Source organism: Passer montanus, unplaced genomic scaffold (genome assembly GCF_014805655.1).
Source record: "Passer montanus isolate IOZ18808 unplaced genomic scaffold, ASM1480565v1 scaffold279, whole genome shotgun sequence".
Taxonomy (NCBI): Eukaryota; Metazoa; Chordata; class Aves; order Passeriformes; family Passeridae; genus Passer; species Passer montanus.
Window position 1 is genome coordinate 12,503 of NW_024367472.1, and position 13,480 is coordinate 25,982.

The 13,480-nt window shown below is 46.1% G+C and overlaps 1 protein-coding gene across 3 annotated transcripts; it reads right to left on the reverse strand.

Annotated features, from left to right (window-relative positions):
- Positions 1 to 356: 356 nt before the first annotated feature.
- Positions 357 to 13,442, reverse strand: ROGDI (rogdi atypical leucine zipper). Of its 3 annotated transcripts, none has more exons than XM_039713103.1 (11): positions 13,358 to 13,442; positions 10,832 to 10,903; positions 9,450 to 9,532; positions 8,126 to 8,180; positions 7,537 to 7,617; positions 5,127 to 5,222; positions 3,803 to 3,877; positions 3,211 to 3,324; positions 2,417 to 2,466; positions 1,769 to 1,895; positions 357 to 1,281 (listed from the first exon to the last, which is right to left on the reverse strand). In XM_039713103.1, exons 1-11 carry the CDS (start codon positions 13,394 to 13,396, stop codon positions 1,240 to 1,242), a joined length of 834 nt encoding a protein of 277 aa, XP_039569037.1. In that variant the 5' UTR covers positions 13,397 to 13,442; the 3' UTR covers positions 357 to 1,239. The 3 variants fall into 3 exon arrangements, with proteins under 3 accessions (XP_039569037.1, XP_039569040.1, XP_039569039.1); XM_039713106.1 differs by having other exon boundaries at positions 3,803 to 3,901; XM_039713105.1 differs by lacking the exon at positions 13,358 to 13,442 and adding an exon at positions 12,785 to 12,852 and having other exon boundaries at positions 3,803 to 3,901.
- Between the last annotated feature and the right edge of the window lie 38 nt (positions 13,443 to 13,480).

Sequence of the window (13,480 nt, forward strand, 5' to 3'; positions counted from 1 at the left end):
AAGACTTCCAAGGGCAACAGAGCCATGTGGGTAGGTGGCAGCTTCCTGAGAAGATCCTGAACAGGACCTGCAGACTTTCCACTCTGCCAGAGATGTTCTGAATGAACTCTATGAGCCAACCCACCCCAGTCTGAATGCCTACAGCCTATTCCAAACACGACTGTCAAGACATGTTTGGAAAACTACTTCAGGTAGTATTTCAAGTATCAGACAGCACTGGGCTGAGGCTATGCAAACAGGCTCAGCCTTTGAAGAGCTGCCCAGCTAACAGTGCCTCCACTACTGTCCTCCCCAGTAAAACAAAAGACAACTCAGCATGCATAACCAAGAACAGCCACTCAATTGTGAGAGAGCACAGAATCTCAAGATACTCATTCTTTCACAGCCCACGTGAGCACTGCAGGTATGAGTGTCTTTATTTCACAGTTAGCAGTGGCTAAAGGTATGAGTTACACATTGTAACATCCATAGGCAGCAAATCATAGTAGCAACATGGTACTCACTTTGCATTTAATGACAAGATGAAAGACTGCACAAGGTACACCAGGGCAACTCCAAAAGCTGGTAGTGAAAACAAGATACTAAACCTGGAAAAGACCAATTGGCCCAACTAGGGCTTAGGAAAAAAATAATAATTATCACATTGATGCTGGATGAGGGGGGAAAGAATTCAAACAGCGGCAAGTAAGAGCATCCCCAAAGAGGAATCAGTAACGTGGGGATGGCAGAACAGGCTGGAGAGGGAGTCATTCAGGGTTAGTTAAAAGCACAGCTGGACCAGACAAGAGAAACTTATTTCACTACAGGGAGCCACATGTCCTACCTTTTAAAAGGTGTGTTAAGTTACATCTGTTTTGCCCCCTTCCTGGCCACTTCACAGTCAAGGAGTTAGTTACAGCACAATGCACAGATCTAGTTAGTGAGGGTGGTCCAGAGCACCTATCCCTTTTAAAAGACCTGCATAACTTATCAGGGGCTTGGGAAGTGTCAGCCACAGAACGCACAAGATGAACCAATGGAAGCTCCTGCCAAACACACAGCACTACTTGGTGCCCTGCTTATGCAGCAGTCCCAGACAAGGCTACTAAAGCTATGTCTCTGGGTACACTGACCCTGCCCTGTGCAGGGCATATGGCAGCGAACCCCAGCACTCCTCAGGCTGACCTGGACTCAGCTGGCATGAGAGAACAGAGAGAGACACTCAAAGTACTGTAAAGGCTTAGACCATTCCACAAAAAATTAATATGGCCTGTAGTTCCAGTAACTGGAGAAAACGGAGATCTGGAAAGCAAGAACAAAAGCAGGTAAGTTCCTGTACCCCTTGGACCACAAAAAAAGGAGCATATAATGTGTGAGGGAGGGCTTAGATTCACAGCATTACACACTTCAGCACTGCACTACTGAAGGACAGGTTTCCTGCTGCTGTCACTCAAGGAGCACAAAGTTACTTGCTCAAGGTGACACTTGCAGAGCTGGAACTGGGCATTGATCTACTGGAATCTAGGTTGCTTATTTTGTCTCATCCACCGCATGACTGAGAACACAGAAATGTCTGCTTGCTCCTTTCCATCTAGTCACCAGCTCAGGAGACATCTGCCACACCACTACACTTAGCCTATGGCTGCTTGCTAAGCAGTGCCAGCCAGTTCCCTGGCTCCAGAACATGCACTCATCCCTTATTTTCAGCAAGCTGAACAGAATAACATCAGATCTGAAGTCCTCTCAAAATCCAGAGTTAAAAACAAAGCCCCTTTTTCAAGGCCATTACCTTATCCTTCAGCTGCTGGCAAAGCTGCAGTGAAACTGTGAAGAAGACAAGGGCATCATTTAACCACGGGACAACACATTCCACTTTATGGACATGGCTGACTTCATATCGCTGGCTGCCAAATTCACTGGAAGGGGGAAAAAGAGCACAGCTTCACACACAACAGCATAGAACTCAACTGTCCTACATTCCCATAGGAGAGAATATGATTATTTCTATCACATTTAAATCAGCACCTGGCAAAGTTACAGAATGCAAACATTCAAGTCCACCTCTGACCAGATTTACAGTTAAACTAAAGGGTGAAGTTAGGAACTTCCCTTGATTCCAGACAGGCACAGAGGCAGGGAATGCAGATGGCAATGCCAAAATCCAAACACTAATTTTTGCTGTAAACTGTCATCTCTAGATAAACTCATGGTACTGTCTAGATGGGCTGAATCCTGGAAATTCATATATTCTGGCCTTTAGGACCAAGTCATTAAAGAGACACAACAGAGCATTCACAGGCACAGCAAGTGACTCAGTCCAGCTACTCCACTTCAGAGATGCTATAATAGAAACTGCACGCAGCTGTTTGGATTTCACCCTAAAGACACACCAACACCTGTTACCCAAGTACACTGCCGTTGTAGTGACTGTACTTACAACATGGCCCCAGGGTTGTGCAAAACAGACCCTCCAGCAGGCTTGAAGTTCTAGAGAAGGAAAAGGTCATTAGGATTTTGATGTAGTAAACAAATCACTTAGGAGAAAGACATTTAAAGCTTACACTTTCAGAAGATTGACATCAAGAAACACCCATGCTCTATTAGCCTGGACACTCTATCAATATGGACACCCTTTTGTTAGAAACCTTCCTGCTCCTTCATGAAAGGAGTTCATTCCTTCATTGGCTGAGTTCAATGTAGCTACAAATTTTATCACTACAGAAATAAGATGAGAAGATCCAGAAGAAAAACAAAATACGGATTTTTAGGAAAATCTTCCTTATGGAAGGACTGCATTTCATAAAGCTTAAGAGTTTAAGGCTGTTTTTACAGGACATCAAGTTGACCCATGCAACAGGTGAAGCACAAAAGTATCTGTCAAAACTCCATGACGAAACCCAAGATGCTACTCAGATGTAAACTGGATTAATATAACTATGCCCTTCCAAAATGACACAAAATTATCATACTATATTTGAAGTATTTGGTAAAAAATGGCTTACTCCAGAGTACTGGTATTTTCTTTTGGGCTAAGCAGCCATGCCCCAAACTAGATTTAGAGCCAGTGTTCTGTGTACAGCATACCTAAACACAGAAACTTAGTACCAGCTGAACTTATTTCTGCATTATCTTATGAATATAACATTGCACCAGGTAGCAGTGTGATCTCCTCCTCACAGTGGAATGTAAGGAGAGGAAACTAAACAAGGCTCATGAGATAGCAGGCATCACCTTGGTTGTGCTGGGCTGCATCACATGGAGCTGGTAGACAGTGAGGCACAGCTTGTTCAGGTTAATATAGAAATTCACAAGGATGTCTGGAGGCAGCACAGGGGTGAACATTTTCTGGCAAGAAAATTAGTTTCTTTGTCAGTGAAAAGATAATTTCTAATGCTGGGAAACCATTCCCTTTTCCCAAGCCACACTACAATCACCCTATGACAAAAGAAAAACAGTAGGAGAGAAACAAAGACTGAGCAGCTGCAGGCAATGACTGCTGCTCTCATTGCTCTTGATCAAATGATATGTGCATGACAGCGACAAGGAAGGATGGAGCAGTTTTCACAAGGGCAAATCATCCCTGGACAAGACTCTTGAGCAGAGAACAGAACTTACTCCCAAAAGAACCAGAGTCCTCATGCCCAAGTCATCTGCATGCCCACAGGAAAATAAAGAGCAGCCAAAACCAATCAGGATTTGCACTTGCTTCAGTTCTGCCTCAGGAGACACTTCAGAAACCCACTTCCACCAAGATGCAGCCCAGTATCCGAACTGTTGCAGTGCTGCCAAACCTGTATAGAGATCTAGACCATCACATACTTACTGTGAGACCACTGGAGGCAATTTCTGGTAGTGTCAGAGTGGCAGGAGTGGTCAGTCGATTTCGGGCTCTGGAGAGCTGCAACATCACAGCATCCATAAGCTACAAGGTAATATACAGAACCACTGCTGAGTGTGATACCTGGACAGCTCTGGATAGAGTGCTGCAGAATCCTACAGCCTTCTGCAAGTGTTAAAACAACAACCGCCACTACTCCCCATCCTTCCAGGAATTCAGGAACTTATTGGGAAGGGGTGGCTCCCACATAAATGCAGTTTATAAAGATGGTGCATAAACGCACCATCAGAGACTTACGAGACAGGTCTGGAGTGCTCAATACCAGCAAGTGACAAGAGAACAGCTATTCATGACAAGAATACCAAGCCAATATAAGATCACTGACTGATGCTACAGAGGCATCAACAAACTCATCATCAGCTCTTCAGAAGAACAGGCTTGTTTTTTCCTTTATTTTTAAGGAAAAAACAAGCTGCATTCTCAGTCTCCCCACTCCCACATCACAGGTACAACCGCTGCATGGGCTCCCTCTGTTCACAACCAGCTATGACAGGCAGGAGATAAAAAGATCCAGCTCATTGTGAGGCCAATCCTGCCAGAACCCACAGTTCAAAGGCTCTTCAGGCAGACTTCCTCTTCCAGAAAAAAACGGGAAACAACATGTCTGTAATAGACCTCATGACCGCTAAGATGAAGGCACTTTGTATAACGTCTAATATCTCCCCTTATTTCCACTTGAGTTTTCTCATGTTTGATGTTGTGATGAATTCCAATGAGCAAGCCAAAATTCTGTTGCCTTCAGAGAGCATTTTCAAGCAGAAGGTTGAGCTTCACTGCCATGCAGCAGCTGCTCTGTATTAGACCCCAGAAAATACTACTGGCAAGAGAGAAGTCACTTTCAGATTTTCAGTAAATCACAAGTACTGTCATCTTCTGTTTACTGATGGCTGCCTCACTGCTGCTCTTGCCTGCAGCACTGATCAACAGAGAGTAAGTTATGTAACAGCATCACCCACAGAAGATCAAGGAATATCCTCCCACATTGTCACCGGTGTGTAACAGTGCACTGACTGCTCAGATTACTGTTCACCAGAATGTACAGCCCTGTTACTAATGCTAAACTAGTACAGATTCATATAAAATATGAGGTCATATGGACACTTCTTGACATGGTATGTATGGGTACAACTATTAAGTCTGTTTCCACTAAGAAACTCAGAGAGTAATCTGCATTAAATGTGTTTAAAACAACAAATGGAGGGAAGAAAAATGCATGTTCCTACCCAAGCATCAAGAGCTTTCTCCTCACCTTGAGCACCTCCAAGCCTGTTTTGAACTGGTAGTTCACATCTCTGTTCATAAGCAGGTAAATGGCTTGGTTCACATGGTTTCTAGCATCCTGGATCTGCAAAGGTACAAATACAGCCCTATGAAAGAAACACTCTGTAATAACATGTACTCGGAAGTAAAGGTTTCCCCAGCTATCTCACTGACCTTAAGAATGGTGTCTTCCCAAATGTAATGCCACATCTAAATGTCAGATACTCTCTAACACAAACCTACAACTGGTTCCCCTGAAGCGTTACTGGGTTCTCCACTCATGGACTGGAGATACAGAACAGTCTGACAGCTACAACCTGGACTGTCAGTACAGATATTGCTCCTGTCCTGAAGTGACATCAGACAGTCTCATCCTGGGAGCACTCTGACCATGACGGCTTGGAAGGAATTCTCACTGGTAATGGCATACAGCAGTCAGCTCTAGCACCATGAACAATTATTTCATCCTATCAGAGCTAAAACAAATGACACCAAAGAGCACCAAGCACTGATTTCTAATACAGTGTCTCTGCCAGTATCCCTGAGACCTTCTAAAGTGAAATTGTTTGGATTAAGAGTAATCTCCAGCATCAAGAAGTTGTGCCATTGTGTGGGACCAGACCAGACTCAGGACACATCTGGCTCGACTTCCCCTCAAGCAAGAGGAACACAGTCATAAAAGCAAGGTTGATTGGTGTATCCTTGCTTTTATGGGAGCAAGGACAAACCAGAGGAAGACAATGGTCCTGGGAGAAGCTGACTGTGTTCAATTTTAGGCAGCAGCGTGAAAATGGAAAAATAAGCCCAAGGAGTAAATTAGAGGGTGCAAACAGAACAGCTAAGCAGAGAAGCTTGTCTGCTGGGAGACAGGCTACACAGCATGAGGTACTTGTAGTTGATATATTTAAAATGTCCTCCAGTAGTCACAGCTCCCAGCTCTACACCCTTGTAGAAGCCTCCCTGGTACAGACCTGGCTCTGGTTGCTTCTAATGCAGAGCTCAGGCAATACAGAACAGCCCTGCTCTTAGAAAGCTCTTGCACTGGAGGCCACAGAGAGAAAAGTGAGAATGCTAAGTCCACTGTCGGACTGCAGAGACTGCAGGTACTTGGGCATTTCCAAATATCACCACCTCCAGCCTTTAAATCTCCTAGAGGCTTCTGAGCAAGCTTAACTGCTCCTGGCAGCACTACCCAACCAAGCAATGCTTGCTGCTGCTGTTATGATTTGCTCTATTCATATTCCCTCTTGACTTTGCTTTGTCTTCTAATCAACTACCTCAAAATTTATGTGCCTGCACTTGTATTCCTCAAAAACGTGCCTATGCTACAACTTCTTACCCATGACTTCACTTTGTACAGACAAACAAAACTCCAACAGTCACAACTCATTACGGGAAGACACTCCTTTGAGATGCTAATTTTTAATTCAGACAGGCTAAAGATCACCATATAACCACTTTAAATGCTTTTGCACACAGTCCTTTAGGCACTCACACTCCATATCTGAACATTAGAACACAAAATGCAAGTAAATAAAGGAAGTAGTTTTCCATAAAAGCTGGTAGAACTCTACCAACCAGGTAGCAGTACAAAATAGCCACAAAAGAGGAGGTACTGCTGAGTTCTGTCATAAAAATTTTCTTGCTTTGTTGCAAGGCATAAACAAACACAGTCAAGTTTGGTATTAATATCCTAAGTACACAATTTTCTAGATTTCTACAAATTTTCTAGGTAGAGCTTAAACTGCTAAAGCAGATGTTGGGAACTGCACTTAATGCCAAATGCACTTATCACCTAGAAAAACCTGAGCTATGGCACGAGGAAATACATTGAATCCACTCTCCTCCAACCTACTCAGCTGTGACAAACTGAGGAAAACCATGTCTTCAAACACTAGGTCAGGTCCTGAAATCGGCTATGTCCCAGCAAAATGATGGGAAAAAGATTTTGGTTCTGGATATCTGCATTATTTTAACTCCTTACCTGAGGAAACTGAGACATGCTACTGAATAGAGTAATTTGTTCTCAGTGTAAACAAATGCATCTGTACGAGAATGAGAACAAGCTACTCAAAGCCCCTGAAGCTGCTCTTTGCCCTGCTATCTTGCGGTGACATGGGACAGTCCTGCACAGGCAGCTCCAGACACTCCTTTACAGGAACTTGTCTGCTATGCAGACAGCCTTCATATCAGCAGCTGGTGTGTCTGGAATGAGCCCACCCAGGCACCCCAACTCAATTTAACTGATTTAATTGCACCTGCTTCTTCCCTTAGCTTTTACCAGTGTAGCTCATGTGGAATGGACATAACAAACATAACAATCTCTGTCAAAAGACTGAAGTTCCTGCTCAGAGAGCACTGAGACTGTGGATGGGAGGGAATCTAGAGCCAACAGGTACCTGCTGCAATTTCCACTGCTTGTCTTCCCGGAATGCAAAATGCAGGAGCTGATTGTTTCTGGGCATTTTCAGATTAACATCCTTGAAAAAAAGAAACAAACACGAGAGCAAGAAATGCCTGAAGATGGGGGCTTGCAGTCACATTCCCTTCTTCCAGACCATCCTAGCAAACTGCCATCTGCAGTCCTGGCACAGCCAGAACCTCAGTGCTTCCACAGGATGATATTAATACAAAGAATAGGCTGAAATGCATGAGTGAATCAGGATCCTGGCAGGACACATGACCTTAGCCCAGAAGGTCCCCAAGGCAACTTATTATTACACAACAAAGGTGGTAAAGGCAAGGAATCCCAGTGGAAGTTAACTACTCACCACCACATGGTGGTGGTAGAAGGGGATGTCAGATGCTGGATCTTGATAAATTTCAATGCCTGCTGAAACACCTAGGCCAATTAGGAAGAACTGACAAAGAACACTGATCACTGGTAACACACAACCAGGGTGACCTCCCTCCCTGAGGTGATCAAAGGCTGATAAGGGTGACAACTACCCCTTGCCATACAAAGCAAGAAGTGTTGCAAGTACTCACAGCTTGACACAGTGCATCTCCCTGCAGCGTCATCACACCTTTCACCTGGTCTGTGCTGGAATGAGAAGAAACATCCGGGCAACACATGTCACAAGAGGCACCTATCAATTACCAGCCTAACATCTCCCCTCCTCGTCCTGTGTAGCCAGCACAGCTCCTCCTGCCCAGGGTCTGAACAATGCTCCTGCCCAGCAGCTGAACACCACACATACTTTCAAGTCCGCAGTCACTGGCCTGTGGTGAACTCCAGTTAAATTCTTTATGAGCCACCTCACCCTAACTGCTCTGACTAAAACATTACCTTCATTTCTGATCCCATTCTTATTCCATTTATCACCTGTCAACAATTTGGCTGCTGTTACAAACAGCTTTAGCAGGCACAAGCACAAGACAATAAATTAATTACTGACATTGAAGAGTCAGATGATTCCTCACACCCCATTCCAAGAAAAAAGACCCTAAATAAGTAAAACCCCACAACCTTAAAAAAATAAAAACCCCACACCCCAAACCCTTTGAAAGGTCCTGCAAAATGACTCACATGTACAACGAACAGTGTGAGGAGAAGACTGAAGCATGTGGTTGAGCCATACCTTATATTTTACTATATTAGAGACTCTTTTGATCAACACTGCAAGATCCACCTTACAACAACAAATGAAAACTAAATTAGCTAAGGCCTGAAGAAGATAATGTTCAAATTTAGTACAGAATTACTGCATGATTTCTTGCAATGATGTGACAGCCCAAATGACTAAGGTAAATTGCTTTGTGAAAAGCTTGTGAACTCTGCCAGTATTCAAACCACTGAGGATCAAAAAATGGATATCAATTTCAGAAGAACTGCACACCTATAGCATCTTCTGCACAAACCTCAGTTTGCTTTGTGTGAAGGAGATTTACTATTGCTACTTTATGGAGATTAGGAAAAAGGTTAAGATTTCTCCATAGTCAGGGTCAGGAACTGAGCCAAGAGCAGAATTCAAGTCTTGTAACTGCAACTCCTTGTGTCATAATCAGAAAAATGCCCTTTGACAAACTGCCGGCAGCACTGAGGCAACACACAAGCATGTGGTCAGGAATCAGTGACTACATTATAGGTCAGCACAAAATGGCACAAAGCTGGCTCATGCAGCCCTGGAGCACAGCTACAGACCGTTACCTTCACCTGCCATGAGAGCTAGTTTGTTTTCCTTAAGGCAGAATCTCCTGTTAAGGAAAACCCACTACTCCGGGGCTTCTGTAAAAGCCCTTCACCACAGATCCTCCAGGATCTGCACCCTTTGCTGCAGAGGGAAGTTACCTGCTGACCACCACCACTTACCCTGATGTGCTTAGTACAAAGTTCTCTTGCTTGACAGCTCCTCCTGAGCCACTGGTGGGCAAGGCAAAGCGGTGGGAGGCCTCCTGCCCAAGAGAGGACACAGTGAGTGCTGGAGCATCTGCCTGGGCCCAGCACACCATGAGCCAGGAACAAAGATAATGTGGGCACCATCAAGTGGCTGAATATGTAGCGGTCAGCTCTGCCAGCCTCCCAAAGTCCACCAAGTAGAGCACTTGGATTTCATCCTACTGCAGGACTGGTGAAGCCCAGGAGGAGGCTCAGCACATGCAACCCATAGCAAAAGGCATTTTCAAATCCCACACCCTGGAGCTGGGCAGTGCCAGCAGGATCCCCAAGCTGCCCACAGAAGGAGTAGCACCTGACAGCTCAGCTCTGCAATACCCTCAGGCACCATGGTGCTGCCCCTTATCACAGCTGGTCTTTACACATGAAAAAGTGTGGAGAGAACATCAGCCCTTCCCAGCCCTCCATCTGGTTACACTGGCTGGTGACTGCCCTTTACACACTTCGCCCTCAAAACCATAATACATTCTTCAAAACAGGTACTATATATAAAAATATTGCAGTCTATTGTCACCTGCTATTGACTCCAGTCCTGGGGATCTGAATCAGCACTATGGCACTCGCACCTGCTCTGGCACTTGCCCCTCACCTCCATTTTTTTGGCCTTGCTCTTCCATCACTTCATAACCTCCAAAAGCCAGAGAGTGTTAAGGGGCTGGGCCTGTTGAACATTGATCCAGCAGACACACAGTGCATTTGCAGTGCACAGAAGTCCCTTTGGCCAGTTCTCCACTGGCTGCTTGGGAAGAGTCAGCCCCGCAGCACATGCTCAGGCTGGAGAAAGGCAAAAAAAGGGCTGCCCATTTGCTTCAGCTGGACACATCAGGGCTCTGAAAGGGGCAGGTACCAGCAGAGCAGTGGGCAGGTTGAGGAAAGCATGATTTTGAACAAGGAGAGCACATGCCAGTAATTACTGCACAAGTAGCAGCTGTCACCTAAAGGCCACGTTGCTTGCTTCCACCAGCACACATCAGAGTTACAGGCAGATTCAGATTCTCTGTTCCAGAAAATATTAATATCTCAGGCAAATGCCTGGCAGATAGGTCTGGCTGGCTTCATGTACCTTTTCAAAACAGCTCTCAGCGGAGGGTAAAGAACAGAGAAATCTTGGGGAAATCAGAATTACTGTGAATCCTCAAGAGCAGAGGGCAAGCAAGCACCAGGGACAGGACAGATCTGTGACCAGATCATACATACCTTTCTGTGCAGCCTCTACCAAGAATTTTTTCCTGCAGAGGCAACTTATCACCATTCCTTACACAAAAGGTGAAACAAAACTCAGACAAAATTAACCTCACCTTCAAAATATCCTGCAGCTGTCTCAAAACAGCATGGACCTCTTCTTGTAAAAGCCATTTAAATTCTTCTTCCTACGTCGTGGAAAAATAGCAGTGGAATCATTAGACATCAAACACTGCAAGCAAATCTCTCAGACACATGCCAAAATTATTTAAGTTCTAAGTGTACTGCTGTTTCAGCGCTGTTTAAACAAAAGACAACAAAAGTTTTCTTCCTGATTTGTTGAAACACTTCAGTCTCCACATCTCCACTTCTCCACCCCAGTCCAATAAACTGTCCTCATTCTTGCCCTGACTTTGTTTAAGAAAGCAATTTGGTACACAAATCACTGTACCAAAAAACCTAGAACTAAATGCAACTCTCAGAGCAAAGTAAAAATACTACTGCGTCAAAAACTGGGGCATCTTTTTAAGCTGTTGAGATGGACTTACCTGGCTGCCAGACACATAACCAGCCTCCCTCACTGCCCCTTCCTCAAAGGGGAATCATGGGCCAAGGTAAAGCTAGGGACATCCATTACCAACTCCTGGCACAGACAAAAGTGAATCGATTTGCAGACAAATTCATTGCTAATTAAGTGGTGAGAAACAAAGATAAGAACTAAAATGAGCATCCCCACCCCCATCCCCAGCATTTCCCCAAGCAATAGCAGTCTAAAACCAAAACAATTAAACTGAAAAGGGGGTGTGGGGTGGGGGGGGGACACAGACTGGGGACTCCCAATCATTGGGGCAAATCCAGTAATGAACAAGTTCGGATCTGACGACTCACTGCCTTGAGCCTCCATTGGCTGCTGCCACAGAGAAGCCTGTATAAAGCAGACCCTCAAAGCACATCTAGTGTTCCTGTTAAACCATGGAGTCCCCATGCAGGTCATCAAAGAAGTGGGGAAGAGAAGCAAGCATGGGACAAAGAAAAGATTGCCACTTTTCATCCTGTAAGAAAAGAGAAATTTTCCATGGGGAGAGTTCTGAGCAGGTTGCCCACAAAAAAAAAAAAAAACAAAAACAAAAACAAAACAAAAAAAAAAAAAACCCAAAAAAAAAAACCAGGCAAGCTAGGGTCAAGTCAGATCTTTAAGCTTGTGGTTTCTCTGCTAGATGGTTCCTGTTTACCATGAGGAACACAACCCCCACTGCTGTGTCATCACCTTATGCAAGAGTCATCCCAACAACCAGTAGGCCAAAGTCAGGTTTATTTCAGCAAACATTTATCCAAGGCAGGCACACACAACAAAGCCAGGCAGGATTCCCTGTTATCCTTCAAAGCAGTTTGGGCGCAGGACCACTGACTTTGACACTTTAATCCTCTTTTGGGTTTCTAGGAATTATACTGATCATAGAATATTCTTAACTGGAAGGGACCCACAAGGATCATGAAGTCCAAGTGGGCTCTACATAGGACAGTCCCAAGAATTCTACCATGTGCCTTGAGAGTTCTGTCATAACCCTCTCTGAAATCCGTCAGGCAGGGTGCTGTGACCACTGCCCTGGGGAGCCTCTTCCAGTGCCTGACCACACTCTGGATGAAGAAACTTTTCCAAATATCCAGCCTAAACCTCCCCTGACAGAGCTCCATGCTGTTCCCTCAGATCCTGTCACTAATCACCAGAGAGAAGATGGACATGCAATTCTTTCACTCTGTAATATTTGGCCTCCTCCAGGTTCCCAAAGGAACAGTGATCCCATGGGTGCAGCAAATACCTTCAGTACCTCCAACACTCACCAGTAAGTGTTTCTACTCAAAATGCCCATTGGTATCATTCTTTCCTTTAGTCACAGCAAGAAATCTCCTTTCTCCTGCCCATTAATCTTGGACTAAGTAAAGTTTGCACATCTGTGTTTTTGGCGAATGCTAGTCATACTCTTCTAAACCATATGACATAAAAAAACCCCGTTTTCCTATGTGGCTTTCCATCCAGACCAACAGATCTCTGAACCCCTTCTCCATACCGGAGATTTCATTCCTCATCGGAGATCCTGTCCCAGGGAAGCCGCAGTGATGCCGGCTCTGCACCGTCGCCGAGGCTACCAGTTCACCGGGGCGGCTCGGGCACTCGCCATGCGAGGGGCGCTTCAGCAGGACACCGAGGTCAAAGGGCACATTCACGGTGTGCCGGGAGCAGGACGACCCCGGCCTTGCCCCCCCACCCAGCCCCATCTGGCCCATCGGAGGAGCGGCGCCGGTGGCACAGACACCTGGGCGCCGCCGCTGGGCGAGGCGGAAAGAGGCCGCGGCCTCCGAACCACACGGCGACGGGCGTCGGGCACCAGTCCGATAGCCTGGCCCGACAACATGCCTGAACTTCGGCAGCGCCTCCAGTCAGGGCAGCTGCTCCAGGGCTGGGCCCGGGCAGCCCCTGCACAGCGCTCGACCCAGGCGCCGGGGACGGCCTTGCCGCCATCCCGCGACCCCCCATCCGAGCGCGGCCAGACAGAACGAGTCTGCGGGGGTCTAGCAGTGCTGTCATCAGCCAGAAGCCGCTGCCGCTCGCCCTGGCCCCGCCGAGCGCCCGCCCGACTCACCAGCACCGCCCGCTCCCCCTGGGTCGCCATGGCCGCCATCCTGACACCGCCGGCCCCGCCCCCGCCGCCGTCACCCCATGCGCATGACGCGGCAACGCGTGATTGGGCAGCGTCGTTTCCCTC

Bases quoted from the DNA above. Each gene is read 5' to 3' on its own strand.
- ROGDI (XM_039713106.1), bottom strand. From the start codon at position 13,396: ATGGCGGCCATGGCGACCCAGGGGGAGCGGGCGGTGCTG. The intron at 3,902-5,126 runs GTGAGGAGAAAG...ATTACCTTGTAG, and splicing joins CAGGCTTGGAGGTGCTCAAG to CTTATGGATGCTGTGATGTT. The intron at 3,325-3,802 runs GTAAGTATGTGA...TTTTCTTGCCAG, and splicing joins TTGCCTCCAGTGGTCTCACA to AAAATGTTCACCCCTGTGCT.